Source organism: Aspergillus homomorphus (genome assembly GCF_003184865.1).
Source record: "Aspergillus homomorphus CBS 101889 unplaced genomic scaffold BO97scaffold_6, whole genome shotgun sequence".
Classification (NCBI taxonomy): Eukaryota; Fungi; Ascomycota; class Eurotiomycetes; order Eurotiales; family Aspergillaceae; genus Aspergillus; species Aspergillus homomorphus.
Window position 1 is genome coordinate 895,965 of NW_020291892.1, and position 22,117 is coordinate 918,081.

At 51.4% G+C, this 22,117-nt stretch overlaps 7 protein-coding genes across 7 annotated transcripts; 3 read left to right on the forward strand and 4 right to left on the reverse strand.

The window, feature by feature from the left end:
- Window positions 1-334: 334 nt before the first annotated feature.
- BO97DRAFT_468715 (putative DUF814 domain protein) lies at window positions 335-6,643 on the reverse strand. Its single transcript, XM_025699771.1, has 5 exons — window positions 6,314-6,643; window positions 4,502-6,152; window positions 3,883-4,447; window positions 2,805-3,639; window positions 335-1,823 (listed from the first exon to the last, which is right to left on the reverse strand). Exons 1-5 carry the CDS (start codon window positions 6,348-6,350, stop codon window positions 514-516), a joined length of 4,398 nt encoding a protein of 1,465 aa, XP_025554413.1. The 5' UTR covers window positions 6,351-6,643; the 3' UTR covers window positions 335-513.
- Window position 6,644: 1 nt separating this feature from the next.
- On the reverse strand, window positions 6,645-7,672 carry BO97DRAFT_385579 (coatomer subunit zeta). Its single transcript, XM_025693484.1, has 2 exons — window positions 7,255-7,672; window positions 6,645-7,176 (listed from the first exon to the last, which is right to left on the reverse strand). The coding sequence occupies exons 1-2, from the start codon at window positions 7,617-7,619 to the stop codon at window positions 6,936-6,938; spliced, it is 606 nt and encodes a 201-aa protein (XP_025554414.1). The 5' UTR covers window positions 7,620-7,672; the 3' UTR covers window positions 6,645-6,935.
- Window positions 7,673-8,168: 496 nt separating this feature from the next.
- Window positions 8,169-9,139, reverse strand: BO97DRAFT_306971 (uncharacterized protein; the record flags this gene model as incomplete). Its single annotated transcript, XM_025691170.1, has 2 exons — window positions 8,169-8,653; window positions 8,701-9,139. Coding segments are annotated over 2 exons (924 nt in total), but the record flags the coding sequence as incomplete, so codon positions are not given.
- A 768-nt stretch (window positions 9,140-9,907) lies between these two features.
- BO97DRAFT_241320 (Hsp70 family protein) lies at window positions 9,908-12,863 on the forward strand. Its single transcript, XM_025690791.1, has 10 exons — window positions 9,908-10,253; window positions 10,314-10,909; window positions 10,986-11,030; window positions 11,091-11,160; window positions 11,212-11,464; window positions 11,534-11,639; window positions 11,712-11,818; window positions 11,906-12,104; window positions 12,192-12,324; window positions 12,572-12,863. Exons 1-10 carry the CDS (start codon window positions 10,202-10,204, stop codon window positions 12,778-12,780), a joined length of 1,770 nt encoding a protein of 589 aa, XP_025554416.1. The 5' UTR covers window positions 9,908-10,201; the 3' UTR covers window positions 12,781-12,863.
- Window positions 12,864-14,430: 1,567 nt separating this feature from the next.
- BO97DRAFT_422054 (uncharacterized protein) lies at window positions 14,431-16,441 on the reverse strand (the record flags this gene model as incomplete). Its single annotated transcript, XM_025696757.1, has 2 exons — window positions 14,431-15,740; window positions 15,799-16,441. The coding sequence occupies 2 exons, from the start codon at window positions 16,439-16,441 to the stop codon at window positions 14,431-14,433; spliced, it is 1,953 nt and encodes a 650-aa protein (XP_025554417.1).
- Window positions 16,442-18,810: 2,369 nt separating this feature from the next.
- BO97DRAFT_403802 (60S ribosomal protein eL30) lies at window positions 18,811-19,677 on the forward strand. Its single transcript, XM_025694815.1, has 4 exons — window positions 18,811-18,889; window positions 19,041-19,138; window positions 19,198-19,352; window positions 19,467-19,677. The coding sequence occupies exons 2-4, from the start codon at window positions 19,066-19,068 to the stop codon at window positions 19,557-19,559; spliced, it is 321 nt and encodes a 106-aa protein (XP_025554418.1). The 5' UTR covers window positions 18,811-18,889; window positions 19,041-19,065; the 3' UTR covers window positions 19,560-19,677.
- A 257-nt stretch (window positions 19,678-19,934) lies between these two features.
- Window positions 19,935-21,306, forward strand: BO97DRAFT_468719 (60S ribosomal protein uL16). Its single transcript, XM_025699772.1, has 3 exons — window positions 19,935-20,235; window positions 20,483-20,658; window positions 20,730-21,306. Exons 1-3 carry the CDS (start codon window positions 20,191-20,193, stop codon window positions 21,178-21,180), a joined length of 672 nt encoding a protein of 223 aa, XP_025554419.1. The 5' UTR covers window positions 19,935-20,190; the 3' UTR covers window positions 21,181-21,306.
- The last annotated feature ends 811 nt before the right edge of the window (window positions 21,307-22,117 follow it).

The window sequence follows — 22,117 nt, forward strand, 5'->3', positions numbered from 1 at the left end:
TCAACTATGTGGATTGCAGTTGGCCAACAGTGACCCACCAAGGGGTGAAATTCTGCAGCCCTTCTGGAAGCACGATTCATGATAAGCTTGTTTTTTGTGGGCGGGAAACTCAGGCACGCCCGAAAAATACCGACTCGGAGTCGGCCGATGGCTGGTCCGGAAGACGGAGAAAATCTCCTCTGGGGACTGATAAAGCGCCTGATTTGTGGTGCTACTCATGTAATTGGGAAAACAATCCCCAGCCGAATGCTGATCTGCAACGACTTGTTTCGTTATCAGATCATCGCATAGCTTACCAAACTCTATATTGATCAAGCAGCAACACCGCAAGCTGATTCGCTATGGATTTTATGGACTCATGCATGTCGATGATTTGGTATAAGACCTGCAAGGTCGTTCATAGCAATTCGTATCTAGAGTATAAACCGTCTAGCCATCTTCAAAATAACCGCCCAAGGATAGATGTCAAAATTAATAATGTAAATGTCGAAAGAAAAAGATCATCGTCCTAACTCAGACCCGAAGCTCTGCCCCTGCGGCTTTCCGGAGCCGGTTCATCACAGCCGCAGCCAGGTCACCTTGCTGATCAGGTACACCCTCCACATAGATGACATCAACGTCCCGTTCATCCATTGCCCGCAATGCAGAGAACAATCCTTGAGCAATTGACTTGATGTCTGGTCCGAGACGGCAGTCAAAGGTCTGTTTTGTTACAACGCAACCCTTGATCATGTCATCGACAGGGACAGGGAATGACACCAGATTGTCCACCAAGCTCTCGATAGGCTTCATGCTGTTTTGGATCTCTTCATCTGACACCAGTCCCAGCCCTTGTTTCCAGTTGCGTGTGCGCACAAATCCAATCATATGCGCTCCGACCGCCGAATCCTCGAGATCCTTGCGAATGTGGTTCCTGATGCCCTCGTCTGTAGAGTCGGGTTCGAAAAGGATTACACGGGCCTTGGGGGAATAGTGTCGGTACTTCATACCCGGCGCGCGAGGAACTTCCTTAACATCCAGAGTACCATCGTGGTATCCGATTTGAACATTCTCCCATCCGGGGCACTGTCGCAATTCTTCGATACCAATACCACCGGGACGAAGGATGGCTGGGGGGTCGGAGAGACCGTCGACGACTGTGCTTTCAACTCCTACTCCACAAGAACCACCATCGAGAATGAGCTCGATCCGGCCCTGTAAATCATGGTAAACGTGCTCTGCCGCTGTCGGGGAGGGCTTCGTAGAGGCATTGGCCGAGGGGGCTGCTAGAGGTCGGTCCGTGACATGGATTAACAACCGCGCCAGAGGCGACGATGGCATTCGCACGCCAAATGTAGTGAGATTCGATGTGACTTCATTCGCAAGGGGAGATCCGGAGGGGTTCGGAACGAGGATGGTGAGGGGACCAGGCCAGAAGCGAGAGATGACCGATTCGTAGATGGCCGGGAGCTTATTCTGCGCAGTGCTGGTTAAACGCGTAGGACTATGGTGGACGGGGTTAAGGATGCGCTCAAGCATTCCAATGGAGTCCACATGTATGATTAACGGATTGTCGGATGGCCTCTGCTTAGCCTTGTAAATCCCCTGCACGGCGTCACTCCGAGTGGCATCAGCTCCTAACCCATACACCGTCTCGGTAGGAAATGCGACCGGGATGTCACTCGTCTGTAGGAGCTGTGCAGCTTCCTCGATCGCAGCGGCTTCGGGAGTTTTGTTCCTGCATTCGTCCGCCCACCATTCAGCCAGGGATCGCCCATTGGGGCCTTCCTCGTTAAGCCGGCGAACCGACACGATCCGCGTGTCTACCTTAGGAGCCATGGTGGCTGTGGAAGAAGATGTAAACCGGACAAAGCTGCGCGGGAAACCGCCAGCGAGGAAACGATAAAGGAACAACACCACTTTGAACCAACGAGGGGGATATCGATTGATATCCGAGACCACAAAAGAGAAAGAGAGGCTAGTCGCGGGGTTGGGTCAATATGAGTGACAAAATTTCTCCAAGTGTGGGGGGGAAAGAGTCACAAGCGTGGAAAGTTATTCGTTCACCCTTTTTACAGATGTCAGATATGATTTAATTCCTCCTGCCTCTCTTCCCCATTGGACTGATTCGGCACGAAGGATTATTTCGGCTGCTGGGAAACGAGCAAATCATTCTTGATGGCTTTCGAGGCTTTTGCGCCAGGGAAAAAAAAGCGCAATGACGTCGGCTGCCTGGTGACTAAGCGCAGGCATCCAGCCCTGCGCTTCAATCAGCCAACATGCAAGCAGTTCAGTCTCAGGAATCTGATATCATCCTACATCTGTTCAGATAATTTTGCCACAATATGGGCTCGAGCCCGTAAATGCTTGTTGTTCAGCTGCTGTAAGGCACGTCATTCGTGTCAGGCCAAATGATGTGGACCGGACTAGTAGTACACTACCAAGAGGTATATATTCAATTACCCTCAGCAAGCGGAGACAAATCTCCACTGGCATTATGACTCAAGCCTGACATAAGGAGTCTACACTGTATGTTTCAGAATCTATCAACCAGAAAGGATAGGGACTGTGTGAACATGCCAAAAGAGAGGTAAAAATATGATAATGATTTCCAAGAATTGTCCGTTTACAACAAGCGCTGCTTTCCGCTGGTAGTCACTAGTGGGGAGCGCACGTGTCTTGCTTTGTATCTGTGCGCATGGTGATCATGTCCTTAGGACATATGATCATCTCTGTAGGGGAATGGTCCAGTCAATTGCTCGAAATTCATTTCTTCTTTCCTCCTCCTCTGCCTCCTTTGCTCCCGCCGCCGCCGCCGCCGCCACCACCACCTTTGCCTTTGCCTTTATCACCCCCGCTGGCCCCAGCACCGGTCATGATGCGTACCTTCCCCACAGGGACTGAGTTGATAATTTCAGTATCCTTCCAACCCTTGATCAACTCGCCTTCGCGTTCGCGGAGCTTCTCAGCTGCTGCCCGATTGATACCAGCGTCTTCGGCGTGCTCCTTCTTGACCTTGCCGGTCGTCGTTTCGGCAACCCATCGCCCAATGATTTCCTTGACAGCCTTTCCCTTCTTCACTGTACCCGGCTGCAACTTGATCTTGTACTTGTATCGACCCAGGGCAGCCCAGGGGGCACATACTGGAATGGCAGCGAGGATGTCATCGTCCGGATGGGGTGTTCCGACCATGGCAGGGATCCATTCGAGATCCGCAGCTTCAGCGGCGGCTGTCTCCTCATCGTAGTCATCAGCGCCCCCCTCGAAAAGAGCCTGTCGTTTGCGTTCAGCTTCAGCTGCTCGCTCATGCTGGGCTCTGCGACGTTTCTTCTGAGCCTCTGCTTCCTGCTCACGCTTAGCTTTGGCTTCAGCATCTGCAGCGGCTTTGGCAGCTTTCTCGCTGCTGACACCTAGCAAGCGGAGTGCCAGTTCTCGCTCGTCTTCGTCCTGGTCCGCGTACTTGGCTGCAGCTTTCTTTGCTTTGCCCTTCTTGCCTCGAGCGGAGGCCGGCGCCTGCTTGGTGTTCGTAGGTTTGGCCGGTGCGCCGTTCGAGGCCGGCTTCGAGCTTTCTTTAGCTTCCTTGGGTGTAGTTTCTTGGAGCGCGAGCGGCTGTCCTTTCCTGAGAAGACGACGCTCTCGAGCTGAGAGCTGACGCTTGCCCTGTCCTTGCGTCGACGCTAAGCTCTCGTCTGGCATAGTATCATCCGCAGTTGTCGTCTGGGTCTGAGGAGATGGGTCATCCTGCTCCTTAGAATCTTCTTGCTGCTCCCCTTCTTCGTCAATATTCTCACCATCTGAGGGGGTGTCATTGGTATCATTAGAAAGACCGGCTTCTCCCTGAGCGGGCTCAGACAGGCCCCGTTGCAGCGGGTTTCTTTCTGTGATGGTCTTGTTCTCCTCAACCTCCTCATCAGACTCCGAGCCCTGTTCCTGCTCTTCCTGTTCGCCAGGACCGTTATTTTCATCGGCTTCGGTCATCTCTGGTTTCTCTTCAACAGGTTCTTTGTCTCCAACTGTTGCTTCAGGAGCATTGCTCGCCTCAGTGGCAGGCTCCGCAACCATAGGCTCGTCAAATTGGCGCAGCTTGTGATTCCGTAGGCTCTCTTTGCTGACCTGGAACATTACTGCGAAGCCCAGAACAAGCTGTGAGGGGGCCAAGAAATTCTTCTCGCCCTTGATGACAAACTCGCCAGTAGGAACAAGGCCACCCACCTCGGCCGTCTTAGAGACTTGGCTGGCATCAACCCAGTATGCGGACATGATTGCCTTGGAGTCCCAGGCGCTCGAGGTAGCAACACACAGATTACCAGCTTGGGAAAGAGTACTTGGAGGAAAAGGCGCATTGGGCGTGCCCGCTCTATTCTTCACGATCATTGGCGTAGCACCTTGAAGGTCAGCATGCACGAAGACATCGCCTTTCTTGAGGTAACGGCGATACAGCATCTCACTCTGCATTGCATCGCGACCACTAGTCATAGTCAGAATCGATAACCAATATGTTTTAAAGGGGGTGGGCACTCACCCGAGGACCAAGTATCCCTCGGAAGAGACAAAGAAGAGGAACTTCTCGAACCAGAAAAGCTTCCTAGCCGGCCGAAGGACCTGCTTCTCTTGCTTCAGGTTACGTTTGAGATCCTGCGTCACCTTCTTTTCGTGGCTCTTGAGCGCCTTTGTGGAGGACTGCGTCGTCCTCTGTTCCTTCACGGCAGCCTGTTTTTTCTGCTCATAGTACTGAGTCGCATTCGCCCATGGGGAGAGACCGAGGTCGATGTCAACCACCAACACATCAGCCCGCTTCTCAAAGCTTTCAGCTTGCTCCTTCTCATCCTCCGATTCTGATTCGTCGTCGTCCGAGAAAAGCTCCTCGCCTTCATCCTGTTCCTCGGCGCCAGCTTCGCCAAGCATCAACGTGATTGTGTTCTCATGAAGCTTCAACGGCAACTTGATTATTCTCGCGACCGGATTGCCTCGACTCTGTTCCATCTCGATCAGGCGCGCGATTTCCACCCAGTCCATACCCTGCGCAATCAGGCCATTGACCGCATCCATCGCCTCCTGCACGCGGTAGACATTATCCTCAATAGCGACAGCCTTCCGGATATGCAGCTCCTGGACCTCCTGCAGGGCACCGATGCGCTTCGCATGCTCCTGCCTGACAGCATCAAGCTTTCTCTTTGCGGCCTCCTCTCGCTCTGTGAGCCGCGACTCAAGCTTCTGCGACTCGATCGAAGAGAAGTACTCATCAACCGTCTTGTTGAAGTTCTCAAACTCCAAGATCGTAACCCCAGGTTTTCCCTGAAACTGGCGGGGCTTGAACGGATGAAAGTCCTCATACAGCAGCGCCGGCTTCTTAGAAGATGCCTCTTCCCCCTCCTCCTCAGCAGCCCCTTTAGCCTTCGGCCTCGTATCCTCCTTCGCCACAATATACCCTGGATGGCCCTCCCCAACCGACAGCTTCCTCGTCTCACCCCTCGCCTCCTCTAACACCTCTATCACCCTCTGCAACAGCGCCTCATCCGCCAGGACCTCCTCCAACGGCGTCGCAGGATCCAGGCCATTCACTGCAAATGCATGATCCAGCAACAGCGGGGGATACTCCGGAAAACCCTGCGACAGCGCCTTGCGGAGGACATCGGTATTCTTCTTCTTGGACTTCTTGGGCGCGTCACCCTGGGCCGCAAACAGCGCCTTGGCCTTCTCGACCGTCTCGCGCACCCGCTCCATCGTGATGTCCGGCACCCCGTGGTAGTTCTGCTTGTTGTCGATCGTGTACTTCATGCCGACGCGCGTCTCCTCCTCCTGCCCGTCCCCAGCCGCGACCTGGCGGAACAGGGCCAGAATGTTGTACTCCCGGTCGGTGATGATGATGTTGCCGCCCGCGAAGAACTCGAGGAACATGTGGTACACGCCGTCGCTGAAGGAGAAGTCGATCACCCGGTCCGTGCCGATCTGCTGGATGGAGGTGACGCGCCGGGATTTCAGGAACTTTCGCATGCGGGTGACGAAGGGCGAGGGCGCCGAGGCCGTCGCGCGCGAGTACTGCGTGACATGGCAGCGGAAGCCCGAGTCGACGACGAGTTGTTTGCGGTGGTCGGGTTTGGCGAGTTTGAAGAGGAAGATTCTCTGGTGAGCAGTAGCAGATCGCACAACGTTAGACAGGGAGATTGTCAAAGCTAGAACAGTTATGATAGCTTACCGACGAGAGATCGTAGATGTTCGAGACTCGCAAGTTAACTAGCTCCGATGCGAGCTCCTGGGTGATGACCTGCAAATGTGTGAGGATCGTGGAGCTCAACTGGTGGTACAAGCCAGTGTAGAAGACAGGCCAGGTAACAAACCTTGACATCCAAAGAGGAGAATCTTTGCTTCATCTTCTGAGTTTAATTGGTCCCCAATGCTGTAGTTGGTGTTGGGCTGGGGCAAAGAACGCGATTCGATTGTACAAAGAGTGTTGAAAATTGTCCCCCTCCGAGGAGCGGGCGTGACGTATGCGGGGCTGGATTTCGCCTATGGTTTCCATTGCCCTTTCCATAGTGTTCGAACACTATCTTCTCGATCAACTCCGCACGTGTGATTACTGATCCACTTTCAGTGCATATGAGCTGATCGAGACACTTTATCTTGTGCGGAATATATGATTTCCTTTATAGCCAGTGATATACACACGGTTTTATGACATACTCGCCTCACAATGCCGCATGCAGGGCACAACGTCTGAACTCACGTGAAAACATCGTAGGAAATATCTATAATGAGCCAAATCCCTGAAACGGAGATTTCATCAAGGTCATGGTATCTCTTTCGAATGAACATAACAAGAAAACTGAAATACCATGCGGACAATAACGCCAGGACCAGCCAGAGAACATGACAGCAAGACACATTAGAAAATCGAAGACAAAGCACGTCCTCATGCATCAGAATCGAAATACCACAATAACCACGCATCCCCCATTTTACATCTGCCGCAGACCCTCCGCCAGACGCCGCTTGCCGAGCTCCCACGCATTGAGCAGACCTTGTTCCGACAAATCGATGCTCTTCAAGTTGGGCGCATCGGGGGCGGGAGCGCGACTTACGCGCGAGGCGATCAGGACGGGGTCCGTTTCCAGGATGATACCGTCGTCAATGATCTCGTCAATAGCCAGGGCGACTAGGTCGTAGTTCTCGACGATCGTGCGCTTGTCAGTGGCACCCCTGAAGAGACAGCATCGTGTTAGTTACTCATGAGGCCACGGAGAGGACGCCTGATGCGAAAAGAGTAAAAAGACATACTTGAATAAGATTCCAAGAGCATCTCTCAGAGACAGAACAACGTTGTAAAGCAAGACTTCGTTCTCATCGGCGCTTCCAACCACGTAGAGCATAACGTCGCTCTCCATTTTGAAAACCACGATCCGGTTGTCGTAAAGGATCACATCGCTGGTCTGCTTGTTCGTCTTGTCGAGGAGGCCCTGCTCGAAAGCCTTCTGCTCCTTCACGGTGGGATAGGGGTTCGCTCCGGGGTAATCGGTCGAGTTGGGGGCAGCGCCGGCCGGGGGGTGAGGAGGAGAGTAGTACTTGGCGAAGATGCGGGAGCCATCGTCGGCCGACATGATGAGGACGGCATTGACGGAGAAAAGGGACAGCGAGCCAGGCATGGTGGGCGAATGAGCGAGGAATTAAATCGGGTCGGGGATAGGGTGAGTGATGACTGCTGCGCCGGGGCAGTCGACTTACACCTCCGTGCTATTTACAAGCTGGCCGCAATCCGGGCGCCGCTTCAACGTTGTTCCGATCTGTATACTATACAAGTCTCTTCAACACCATAACATTATTTTGAGGTTTGACCATGGCACATGAACATGTCCACCAGCCCGAAGAGCTATCATATGGCATCTCTACGGAGTTTATAAGTAGAGCACAGTCATGTCGATTCTAGTATATGAGCAGGTACCGTCCGTCGTATTTCACAAATCCGTCACATTCAAGCGAGTTGAAACTGATATTGGTCCACACCATAGGACATTGTTTTCATACTTCAAAGACAAATAAGCTCTCCCCTAAGCGATCTTTGACAGGTGCTATCTCACAGAAGACTCTCCCGTAACACGCATGATCTGAATTCAGAGAAACGACGCGAAAGTATAGATGTGATCCTCAGATTGTGCGATCGCCGGCTACAGCCAATCTAAGACCTCTTCACCTTCATCAATCAACATAACTGATCTCGCCCACACCTTGGGTTGGTCATAGGGCTCTTCATTCTCGCTTCCGTAGGCCACTATCGCCGGCTGAACACAGAGTAAGACATTCATGCCATCCAGCCTATGGTCGTTCTCGTCTAATTTGTGCAACCGGTGAGCAGACATCATCGTGTTAGAAATATCGAACTTGGGAGTATCGCTTTGGTCGACATAGTTCATATCGGTACCCATCTTCCATAGTGATAACGCCAAATCGCTTGCGTTCTGGTACAATGCTTCGAGTTCTTTGTAGCGCCCGTCTATCTCATTGACATTATTAGTTGGGCGTAAAAGGTGCACGAAGCCCTCTGACTCTAGGAACATGGATATCAGCATGTTTTCCCTGTTTCTGGCCTCCACGGACAGTCGATCCATGCCAGGTCGAGCGTCAGTCGACAGGATCCGCAGCATGTGTGAGCGCCATGCATGGGCTTCTGCCTTGTCGACTGCTTCTTCATCAGCATAAATGCGATCAAGCCTACTCAACTTGACTGACCTTGCTCCATGGTGTCGTAGAGGTTTTTCATTTTCATCGCTCCAGACATATCGGACCGCTCACTGAATCCATCCCAAACAAAGAATGGGTCTCTGAACATTGGAGCAAGAATATCCTTGGCGATCAATGCTTGAAGGAGAAGAGCCGGGATCCTGTCTTTCCAGGTTGCCAGGCTCTCCACTAGCGAGCTCCAGTAGGTGGTGGCACAGAAACCCTCTAACGAGTCCAGAATTCCAGTTTTGGAAGGCTCGGAAATCTGGTCCAGATCGGCCAGAGCGGGGACACTGTATTTCCTTGTCCAGCAGCGAATCTGATCCTGCAACGCATCCAGCTGATCTCGAATGGTATGATCCTCCATGGGCATAGGGCCCTTCTTATTCAAGGACTTCAAGGCAGCCTCTTGTAAGCCGCGAATTAGAGACTCGAGGCGTGAATTCTCCTCGGTAAGCTTAACGATGTGAGCGTCACGACTGTGCACTAGCCGGTACTCGGCATTGCACTGTCGGATGGCGTCGTCTCGTTCAGCTTCTGCCTGCGCAAGTTTGCTTATCAAATTCTCGCATTGCTGGACTGCATCATCTCGTTCTGTCTCTGCCTGAATGATCTTGCTTTGCAAGTTTCTGGACCATCGCACTGCACTGTCTCGTTCAATTTCTGCCTGCAAAACGTTACTTTTCAGACTCCGCAACTTGCGATTGCGACGAGTTTTCAGGATTCCAACTTGATACTGGAGTTGCTGTATCTGCCTAGATTGATTGTCGATGATCTCAGTCTGCATAGCGGAATTATCGGCAGCCATGCTACGGCTTTCCTGCCGATTCGCAACGTCTCCATCGCTGGAAGTCTGTAGCCTCGAAGTCTGTATGCTTGACCTGACCGGTGACACCAGTGCACGGAAGTACTGTAGCCCCATGTTGAAATTCTATCCCCTCATTAGTCCCTGGGTCTCTCAGAACTTTCTGATTTGTTGCCGGGAACTAGATACGTACAGGCCAGGTTCCTCGATCTCTCTCCATAGCATTACCGTGGTCATTGGTTGACATGGCTTCAACACTTCTCGTGATGTGTCTTCGTGATTCAGTTCTCGTGAGTGAGTTTGATGAGGAGGTGGCGATGAGATGAGAAGAAGATCAGAGGGTGTGAGAAAGTAGATATTTCTTCGCTAACATGTGATGGTGGGGTTCCTAGTAAGTGAGTGATTGGAATTGAGCAGGCGCTGCAGTGTTGAAGGAAAGCAGGCCCGCACTATCTCTCCCTCATTCACTCGCAACCAGTCAGTCAGTCAGTCAACCATCCTTTGGCAATGTGGCCAGCCCATCCAGAGAAGGTGATATCGACATAACACTTCCGGACTAACACTTCTCCTTCCCACTTTCTTCACCTGCACTTGTCTCTCGCTGATTTCTCTTATCCAATCTCTGTTTTGGATCCGGTTTCCTCTCTCTACTCAATATTGATTCCTGTTACACCACACTCACTTGCGGGACACAACGACCTAACCATGGCAACTCACAAGGTTATCGTGGCCATTGATTATGGTACAACCTACACAGGTGAGCTCCTGAGCGAAGTTTAGATAAGTGTATACTGACAAAGTCCGTGGAAAAAACAAGGCGTCAGCTATGTGAGCTCGAGCGGGACTGATCTCAAAGATGTCAAACACATCTGCTCTTGGCCTGGCCCGTCCAAGGGCTCCGAAATCGTCTTCAAGACTCCATCTCGTGTGGCTTATCCCGCAGACAACCCGAAGCTACAGACATTGAAATGGGGGTATGAAATCGAGCCCGGCATGATTGCGTATGCCTGGACCAAACTTCTCCTAGATGCCGGTACTGCGTTGACCGAGTACGATGATTCCACTCTGGAGAATGCTTCGCAGACTGGCATTCTGCGGCTGCCACCCCGATCCACCGCAGTCGATGTAGTAGCAGATTATCTCTCACAGATTTACCAGTTTATCCTCCAGACTCTCGTCAAGCAGATAACTGAAGAGACACTCAAGATAACTCCCATAGAGTTCTGGTTTACAGTTCCCGCCATATGGTCTGACAAGGCTAAGGATGCTACTCGTACGGCCGCCCAGCGGGCAGGCTTTGCATGCGACCCTCGCCGCAAAGAAGACAAGATTTTCTTGATCAGTGAGCCAGAAGCTGCTGCTATTACCGCACTGGAGAAGTATACGACTGGTGACTTGGCAAACTTGGTTAAGGTAAGCCCTTGTCATGGTGTTTTTCTTTTAAGGTAGCTTCCTTCCTGATATATTCGTTTTGACACACGCGCTTCAGGTCGACGATGGTGTTCTGATCTGTGACTGCGGTGGCGGCACCGTGGTAAGTTGCTCAAGCCCACCATCGAGGTGCTAGAGAAGTGAGGTCTGACATTGTTTCCAGGATCTCACTACCTTTCTAGTCACTCAAATCTCTCCCAAGCTCACTTTCGAAGAGCTATGCACGGGGATCGGTAGGTGACACTTAGGAGCGTCGGTACGAGTTCGTGGCTAATCTGTCATAGGGGGCAAATGTGGTTCGAGTGCGATTGACCGTGAATTCTATCGGCTGATGTCTAGGCGATTTGGGGCCGCTTTTGATCTTCTCAAGCCCAAATCAAAAGGCCCTGGAAGCTATTTGATGAACAAGTTTGAGATCATCAAGAGGGGCTTTGGGCTTTCTCATCAGGCAATGTTTGAACTTCCCCTCAACATGAAACTCGAGAAGGTTGATCCACGATATTACGATGAAGAAGAGCGTGTTGTCTTTCTCTATGAGTACGATTTTACCACAGAGACTTTCTCAAGTTTTCAAGCCCTTTGTTGTAATGCTGACCTTTTGACTAGTGATGACTTACGTGGCATGTTCAACCCTGTAGTGGACAAGATTGTGAGCTTGGTGCACCAGCAAATTGAAGAAGTCCGACGAGAGCGCGGCAAGGACATTGTCAATGTCTGTGTACTTTGTTTCCTTCATATTGTCGCTTTGCTCGAAAGTGTCAACTAATATCCGGTGCACAAACAGAGAATCATACTTGTCGGTGGCTTCGGCGACTCCGAATATCTTCGCCAAACACTCGAAAGGTCTTTTGGTCAAACTGGGCAAATCAGCATCACCGTTCCCGATTACCCGTACGTTCAACAAAATCCTTTTGAGCCCCCATATCTCGTCTCAAGACCGACAGACCTACTATATACTGACGTATTTCAAAACTGCAGTCAAGCTGCTATAGTTCAGGGCGCTGCACTCAGTGGTCTTCGAGGCTTGAAACCAAGTTCAAGAAAGTGTCGTCGATACTATGGATTCCAATGCGGTCTTCCCTTTCGTCCAGGCATTGACGCCGAAGCAGACTCGTACATCGAGAAATGGTCAGGAGCAAAGTATGCTGGCCGCCGCATCATCTGGATGATCTCGAAGGTACGTAGACTGTATGCTCTGCATACCACGCCGAGACTTGAGTTCGAACCAAACAGAGCACTCACTAATAGCCGCACTTGCCGACAGGGAGAAACGTATACTGGAAATACCACTTTAAACGAAGACGTTATGCGTGATTATTCACATCCAGAATCTTTGACGTATAGTTTCAGACTGTACGCCTGCGACAAAAGAGATGCACCTGACAAGATAAACCAGGGTAAGTCCTTGCACCGCTGCTTCTGATTTACGAAGATGATACTGTCAGCCATGGGGAGTGAGTGTGGTAGACGGAGGTAGCTTTCTCGTTCCTGCCTATTGATGAGATTCGCGATGCGCAAGGCAGAACGACCAATCTTCGGGTTAGGAAAAGCACTAGACTAATGCTCAGCGGAGAGCCTATATGTCACTGTGTCATTGGAGCATACTTAACTGATCAAGAGCTAACGCCTGTCTTTGCTCCGCAGATGCCTATCCCGTCGGCGAAATTATCACGGATCTGTCTGGAGTGGGTTTGTCTCAGTTCAAAGCCAAATATTTTCAAGGCAAGCGTATCTACCGACTCGAGTACTCCGTCACAGTGACAATTGGCGCTCAGGAAGGGGTCCTCAAATTCGAAGCTCTCGCCAAAGGCCAGACAATTGGCAAGACAAGCGTTCGCTTCGAAACTACTTAGGAGGCATCGGGTGAAGCTGAAGGAGACGATCTGCTCTGAAGGGGCTTGGGAAGTTTGGAATATGGCTGGGAATTGTGGTTTGCAAATTGTTGATTTTGATTCGTATCTGATGCTATCTGACACTTTGTCAATCAAGCAATGAACCCCTAATGATTACATATCGCAAGGGGTAAGCTCGTTTATTCCATGTATCCGAGCCATAAAGTTCAATCCACTCTGCGCTGCACAATATCGGGTGAAAGTGGCAACCCTATCAAGCCATCCGCCACAAGCAACCCACCATTTTCATCATGAAGATCCTCCCCTCTCCCACATAGAGTATTTTTAGAACTATCTTATAAAAAGCCCGAAATGACGAAGCCGCTTACTAGTTAGCCTCTTCAATCATAATTTCTGCATCACTGAGACTAGACTTTCTCCATGCCGTCCTTTTGGTCAACTGCTCGGATACTCCCAAGCTCCTCCCAAGGGGGTTCCTGTCTAAAAAGCAACAAACGAAAGCGAGAGAGTATGCACCACCAGGGAAGATCGTCAATCAGAAATTGGAATTCTTCATCGCTAATGGCGTGGTCGTAACGCGAATTCTCGACTAGTTAGAGCCGATAGTAGTCTGATGAGACTTAAGCCACGCGTCGAGATAGCGGATAGCCCAGTTTACAGCATACAGCTAGCTACCTTGGGATATCTGTCTATGTAAGCAGATCTGAAGTAGAGTGATTCTATCACGGAATTATCCTGGAAATGCGGTTCTATTCGCATCCGGTAAAATTATCTATATACACTGGAACATTTCAAGTCTCCTGTGCGGTAGTTGCTGTATTACTCCTGGATTTTGGGGGATACCTGTTGAAAACAAGAAAGTCCGTAGAAGATAGATTTCCTAAGTACTATATGTGCAAGCGACCCATGAAACATACTGATGATATGAGAGGTGTGTGGTAAAATCAATGCATCAATCAATAATAGTTGCTATCTACTCTATAGTACAAGAAGAAAAGATAAGTGCGAGGCACACCAGAACACGTCGAACGAGCAGAACCTCGTCAAGCACGTTCATTCGACTCCACCAAGGGGGGAAGTATATAAGCAGAATTGTATGTAGGTATGTTCATCAAGATAAGGAGGGGCATGAATCAATAAAGGTAGAGCGAATTTCGTGGCCATCCGAGTATACAATGTTGTTGCAGAAAAAACGAGTGTCCTAAAAGCGAACGTCCAAAAAACCAGGTCAATCATCACATCATGCCGGTTCAAAAAGATGCGTTGGGGGGTCGTCTATCACATAACCAATAGCATGTAGAAAAAGCACAAAAACGCGTTTTCTTTTCAAAGGACGAGAGATTGGGTTGCGAAAAGCGCCAGACTTGCCCATATAGAGAGGAAAAGCCTGGACCCATAACCAGCTCGAACACCATGATGATGATCAACACCAAAAAAAATGAGGTAGAGGGCGGAAGACAGCCAGAAGAAGACTGTTGCAAAGGTGCCCTGGGAAGGTCATGTATGGAGAGCAGATAGGAAATAAGACAAGCGAGCAAACTGGAATCATTAATTAGGAGAAAAAGGGTATTGGTGCCCCCTCACGCAATCGAGCCGCTTGGAACGATTGATGGAGGTGTTCGGCATGGAACTATCAGGACATCCACTCGATCAGATGGGCGACTGTGCGTCGCTGCTAGTCCCGGGACGGTTAAACCAAGGGATCCAACTTCCTCGGTTGGCCTTCTTCCGAGCAGCCTCCTCTTCCTCTGCCAGTCTAGTGGTTTCACTGACAAGACGCAGAGGGCGCAGCTTGTTCTGCGTCATTACGGCGCCTGTGTAGTTTGTCATGCCATTGCTAGAACGGGGAGAGCTAGAGGTAGCGCCAGTAGAGGCGGTATCAGCAGCTAGGTCGCTCGTGATACTGTCTGAGCTGCTCAAGCGGCTGTGCTCGGGCTGGCTTGACAAAGAAGGCGCGCGGTTGCTGGCACTCATGCTAGACATGTAGCTTGCGTTGGAGAAGGCGCTCTGGCGTGACCCAGGGCCCATCAGGGTAGGGCTGATAGGGCCACCCGAGTTACGGCCCCGGTACATCTGGCCGACAACTGCTGCAACATTGACGTCTGTTTGCTCGGACCTTGTCCGGCGGTGACCACGGATCGACTGAGTGCGCAGAGGAATGCTAGGTGCTGTCTCCGGGTTCTCATGAGCAGTGGGCACACTGGTTGGGGGTGGCATGTAGCTGGTGGGGCGTGACCGAGGTTGGGTCTGAGGGCGAGGAACATTGGTGTTCGGCTGGCCCCCAACGACCGATTTAGCCCGCTGAAGGAAGGTCTGTGATGAGGCGTCATCTTTCTCCAGGGGAGTGGGCGGCAGATCCTTGTTGTGACCGGCAGGGAGTCGCTTGGCAGGCGGATCGTTCTCGTTCTTGTCGAGAATCGTCTCGAACCCGTCATGCTGCAGGAGCCGGCTGATGATCCGCTCGATGTAAAGAGTCAAGGCCTTGTTCTGGTCCTTGAGCGCCTTGACCTCGGACTCGAGCTTGCGCGTATTGTCCGTTTCGGCCCTGGCATCTACAGACTCAAGCTCATCAGCCAGCGAACCCAAACCGCTGCCAGCTTCCTTGGTCTCGTCTGCAGTGTCAGGATGAACCTCACGCATGAAATCACCCTTGGTAAAATCGCCATTCAAGGTTCGCTCACTCAGAAGCAATTGGTAACTCTCATTGTCCTCCATCAGACGGGCGTTGGCCATGCGAGCTTCCAGGAGCTCCTTCTCGAGCTCCCGCTGACGGCCGCCCCCTTGGTTCTCCATCTCCACAAGCTTAATCTGGGACTCGGCCAGTTCGAGTCTGAGAGACTCAATCAGCTTATCCTTCTGCAGAAGTAGATTCGAGTTGTTTCGTGAGGGGCTCCGCTCAATCTGAGAAGAAGGCGCAAATTGTCCATCCACGTCGGGGGATGATCGGTTACGGAAACTAGCTGTAAGAGAAGTCAGGGAGGTGCCGAATCGAGCGAATGAATCAGGGATAGGTCTTACATGAGCGAGACATGTTCTTGTCTGCATCGGAGTTGATTCGCTCCTTCTGAGCCAACGACTCCTTCAGGCGCTGAATAGTTGCCTGCATTTCCTCTTCCCGGCTCGCTTGCTGCTCCTTCTCCTGCAGCATGGCATTCCGCTCCTGTTCATGAGCCTGCTCCAAATCGCGAATCTGGCGCACATGGTCTCGTATCTCGCCATTGAGTGCTTCAAGTTTGCTGTCCTTCTCATGCGCCTGGTCCTCCAATTTGCCTTGCTCGCTGACCGCCTCATCAAGTCGCATTTGGAGAACACCCAATTGCTTGCGAAATTGTTCGGAGGCGGTTTCGGCTTTCTGCAGCTGTTCCTTCAGGTCGTCGATAAGAGCGGCATTCTGGGCTCGTGCCTCCTCGTCGGACGGATTGGGCGCGGCCTTGGGAGCACTCGATGTGCTTAGGTTGGAGCGACCTGGCTTCCGGGCTGCAGCGCGCGCAGAGACGGGCGTAGACGAGCGGAGGGACGGAGAGCGAGTAAATCCATTTGTTGCCGTGCTGGGGGAGCGGGAATGAGTTCGTGGGGGGGTTCCATTGACTGTCGGGTTTTCTGTCGTCGAGGACTTGGTGGCACTGCCCGGAATACTGGGCTTGCGAGGCGTCGCAGACATGTTGGCCTATTCAACCGGACAAGAGAGAAATGGCCGAAAGCGATAGGTTAGGAAACAAGAAATGCGAGGCAACCCAGATAAGGGGGAGGGACAGAGAAAAAAAGGCCTCTGGAGATTTGGACGGAAGAAAGTAGTGCAGTGAAACAGCCGGGAAATTAATTTAAGGAATGGAAGGCCGAGTCACAGTTGTAGTAGCGGTCAAAACAGTGGGCGCACTAGGTAACTATCTCGGTGGGGGAAAGGGTCGGGTTCGAATGGCGGGCGGGCAACGGGAGGGAGGCTAGGCTAAGTAGGTAGTGAACTAGGTAGTGAACTAAGTGAGTAGCCACCGTCCAAGGAGAAAAGAAGGGCAATACGCAAGGATGGAGAAGAGGAAACCCGTTGTGTGTGGATGGAAGCCGGGTGGATATCGGGGAAAGTCAGGGATTGGGTACGATCAGCATGGAGAGTGTGTGAGAAAATGAGAAATAATGTTGGAGAAGGAGGTGGGGGGAAAGAGGGAAAGTAAGTCATAATCAATCTGAGAAATGGGAATTGCATGCAATACAATAATCTGTCTCTGTCTGTCTGTCTCCGTCTGTCGTCTGTCTGATGGGCACGATTCCAGTCTTAGTTAGTTTAGTAGTTACCATACATGACCGCTGTTTGTGCCTATGCTTGGCCGGTCTTGGTAAGTTTAGGTCACGTTGGCCTGGGGATTCTGTTCCATAATTACAATCCTATTATGAATTCACTTTCTTCCGTGGTCAACCCTCCAAACCAAGTCTTTGCGAGCCTGGTGGACTTTGAATTCATTAAGTGAATTAAACCTAATTTCATATTCTTCGATCACTTCCGCTGGGCTACAACGAGGTGGAGAGAAAGTCCGCCAGCGCCCTGATGGGATAGTGCCCGAATGCGGATTCAAGTTATCGATAGCAACAACCTTAACAATACGGAAATCCCCAACCAACCAGCCAACCCATTCACCTGGGCGACAACAACACGAACCCAATCGACACATGGCAACGATAAAGATAGCAGCCACTCTCGAACGATCCCTTCCCCCCTCCATCCCTCCCCTCGACTTCCTTACCGTAGCCAGGGTCTGGCCGTGTGTCGACTGCCACCCAATCATGAATGCCCGCCATCAGGGGGGGCGGAGGAAATCCAAAAGACCACGCCGACTGCGCCACGTCTCTCGTTACAACTTCCGGCTATGCATCATCGGGGGTCATCGCTGCTGCCTCGAGAGTACTATTGATGTAAGGTTGTCCACGATACAGGACTTACAGTATTGCGCCGTGAAGAAAGGACGGGTACTAGTATACCCGTCAACTGACTGCCTAGGCAACCCGTTGTATACTTTCCACTCTTTCGCATGTCCGAGGTCCTGCCATGTACAAGCACTGTTCGCACGAGGGATCCAACTCTCAGCTGTTCAATTCCGCTTACCTGGTCTCTCATGACCTGGACTGCTCCCAAGTGCAGCCCCTGAGTTTTGACGCCTGCCAGCGTCCGTTATGGCATGACCATCGCTGCTCACCCGGGGGAGACGACAGCCCTTCACATAAACGAGATTAAAAACCGACTTTGAAGTCATCTTCTCGTTTCAATTCACTGTCACTGTGGAATCGATGTCCATTCGTTCGCCGCCGACTACCAGGGTCTAGAGAACAGCACCATAGGGCGCCAATAGTCCGGTTAACAACTTCAGCCACGCCATTCATAATTGGTATGATCATGTGCCCTGGCGGCTGAGTCGACAATGCCACGAGTAGATATACTGGCTCCAGCACATATGGGCTTCGCTTGCTGTTGAAGTGAATATCAATGATGCGTTAAGTATGGTCCTTCACCCGTGCTACCTTCGGGAGAGAAGCCAGTAGACATTTTTTAGCACGCTCGATACCCGTGGTATGGTAGTGCGAAGCATATAAATCTCACACGTATTTGAATATTCAGTGCTCTATGAAGTTTCCAAGACTTGGAACAGTCAGAATGTTCGGGGGCCCATGTACTGTGATAGTTACCATTTGCTATGCGTCGAGTACGGCAAGTATGTTCCCGCAGCCCGCAGAGTATACTTGACAGCCAGCCGACGCAAATATTCATTGGCATCAGTCCAACCATGTCGGAATCACTTCGGCTACAAGCACTGGAAGGAATCTGGAACCAGGGCACCCTGTATACCCAAATGAATGCCGGGATAGGGCACCAATCTACGCAAATGATGTTCCGTCGGCCTTTCTGCGGCAGGCCCATCTTGCGGGAACACGGTCACGTGTAATTGTCCCGCACCCTGACGGTCACGTGTATTAGTCAGACAGTCCGGAGCGGAAGAAGTGGGATCCGCGAATTGTCGAACCCACAAAAAAAGAGCGGTAACAGGCTTTTTCGATTCTATCCCATTCCCAAGACAAGGCCGGAGCGCATTCTCTCTACAACAAAACCACATTCAACCTTTAGGTATGTGGTTTCTCATCAATAGCCATGGCTGAGATGACGACTTGCTCTTGACCATTGCCATTTTATCTGGCTTTCGGTCGAGTGCAGTTGATCATTTTAGCAGAGCTTGGCTTGAAAAAAGAACCTTTGCTGATTCATATTGATCACGCAGAAGTTTAGTCTTCGACAGCGTAACGATGGCCCCCAAGAGCAAGAAGACCGGTGACACCATCAACTCGCGCCTGGCGCTTGTTATGAAGTCCGGAAAGGGTATGTTTTCGGAATTGGATGTTTCGCAAAAGGGCCGATCGCTAACTATTCTCTCTCAGTCACCCTTGGCTACAAGTCCACCATCAAGACCCTCCGCTCCGGCAAGGCCAAGCTGGTCATCATCGCTGCCAACACTCCTCCCCTCCGCAAGAGTGAGCTCGAGTACTACGCCATGCTTGCCAAGACCCCCGTTCACCACTTCTCTGGTAACAACGTGAGTAAACCCTTTGTCGTCGATTCGTTTGATGCGGTCTCTTTGGCACAGTGAATGCGTCACGAGGGAGCAGCCGCATTAGGTGCGGAATCGATTGCTAACTCTCTGATATAGATCGAGCTTGGTACTGCTTGCGGTAAGCTCTTCCGCACTAGCACCATGACCATCCTCGACGCTGGTGACTCCGACATCCTCTCCAGCCAGTAGGTGTAAGGACCGTGCCAATGACTTTCATGTTATGTCTGAATGGGTTGAATGTTGTGAGATGTGATACTCTCATGGCAAGCTTTAGAAGATAATGACAAGAAAAAACCTTCACACCGAACCATGCGCACTTGCAATAGAATGCCGCGTAGGAAGAAAAGACTGAGGTGGTTCAGACCTTACTGTAAGAGCGTAGGCGTACTATTAAGCGGAGGACTGCAGACCGCCAATGACAGCAGATCTCACTTCTGGCTTAACCACCACCACCACCACCACCCAACCTGACTCCCGAGTTCTGACTCACGCGAATGACACCATAACTACTAATCAAACGCCTCCGTTCATTAGAAATCAAGATCATTGATCCTGAAACTTTGAAATCACCCGACCACTGGCTAAAATCTCTCAGTCTCTGACAAATGCGTCATGGGGAGCTACGGCCGTGATTGGCGGAGAGGCTAGGGTTTAGGGCTGCGCCACTCGGTAGTGGGCGGGCGGATTGCTTGGAAATCAACGTCGAAACTGTCTTGCCCGCCGGCCCGCGAGGAAGACCTTTTTCCTTTTCTCCCTTGGACCTCCCGACACCACCTTTCTCGACAACCCACCCAGGAAGCCAACTTCACCAACCGTCAAAATGGCCCGCCGTCCCGCGAGATGTTACCGCTACTGCAAGAACAAGGTGCGTTGAGAGAGACACAGAGGGGAGAGATGCTTGTTTGGAATATTGGCTTTTGTGTGTGTTTGATCGGGAAGGGATCTCTTTGCCTCAGTTGTGGGGTGGAGATGTGAGAAGGACAGAACAACCGCGTCACGAAAGGGGAAGAGGCACGCGATGGGATGCGCATCAGATTTCTTTGCTCTTTTGTCGGGGAAACAAGCAACAACGGGGGAGTTCGAAAGAAGATAACTAACATGTTGCATCACAGCCCTACCCTAAGTCCCGGTTCAACCGTGGTGTTCCCGACCCCAAGATCCGTATCTTCGATCTGGGACGTAAGAAGGCCAACGTCGATGACTTCCCCCTCTGCGTTCACCTCGTCTCCAACGAGTACGAGCAGCTGTCCTCCGAGGCCCTCGAAGCCGCCCGTATTTGCGCCAACAAGTATGTTACCGCACACCGAGGAATTACCACGACCCGGACAAGAGACAAGAAATAACTAATGAAAACAATAGGTACCTCGTGAAGATCGCTGGTAAGGAAGGTTTCCACCTCCGCGTCCGCGTCCACCCCTTCCACGTCATCCGTATCAACAAGATGTTGTCGTGCGCCGGAGCCGATCGTCTCCAGACTGGTATGCGTGGTGCCTTCGGTAAGCCCCAGGGTACCGTCGCCCGTGTGAACATCGGCCAGATCATCCTGTCCGTCCGCACCCGTGACTCCAACCGCGCCACCGCCATCGAGGCCCTCCGCCGCTCCATGTACAAGTTCCCCGGTCGCCAGAAGATCATTGTCTCCAAGAACTGGGGTTTCACCCCCGTCCGCCGCGAGGACTACGTCCAGCTCCGCCAGGAGGGCAAGCTCAAGCAGGACGGTGCCTACGTCCAGTTCCTCCGTGGCCACGGTCTCATCGAGGAGAACATGAAGCGTTTCCCCGACGCCTTCGAGAACCTGTCCCAGGCTTAGATTCCCTATGGGTGTCTGGCTAGAGAGAATAGGTGTTTGTTAGGTAGTGGGAAAAAGAATGTTTATTAGCATCTTCTCGTGTTCTTTTTTTTTTCTATAATGTGATCGGAACCCCTTGAGACCATGATTCTTTTCCGCCCTCTTTCGTTGAGGAAGCACCATCTATCCTCCACGCCTAGACCTTTCTACAACTGTTTTTCCAAAGTCCCTGTAGAGGTATACTAGCGAGTCAATAATAACGTAGAACTCTTTTCTCACAATCGCGTAAATCCGCCCGATCCCCGACTTAAGCACGCCATTACGAATCAAGTCTTGTACCCCTGCTCATTGTCTAACTTCACGGAACTGAGCCGAATTGTGATCAGATCTGGGACCCGGCTCAGCCTGATCTTATCTCTCCTGTAATCATCTGCACCAGTACACAAGGATAGCAGTAACAACAGCACGTATGCGATCGGTCTCTCCCTTGCATGGGGTCTTTAAGATTCTCATAATATGTGTCGCTTCGTGATGGGCTAGGTAGATTTCTTGTTTGTCCTGAGCTAAGATTGCAGTTTCGACCCGGAGCGTCCGAGTCGATATATATACTGTTCGTGGGATAGATTGGCCTCGATTATCCCACGGCAAGGGCACTGCTATGGATCACTTGTCTTACCTGGCACCAGCAGCAACCGTCGTAGAGCTAGCAGGCCTCACGAGTTACACGCGGTAGGGCTAGATTTCGTAGACATCTAATAAGAGATCAGTTCTTCATCGAAATTGTGAATCAATCATGTCATTTCATTGTGATATTCCTTGGCTTTGCACCATTCATGTATGCATGCGGATAAATGTCTATCCCACCTAGACCCTGACGCCCGCCGATTCATGTCCCTGTTGCAACCACCTACAGATAGAGTATATCACCTTCCTAGCAGCTTGCACCTGCCAAGTTCGC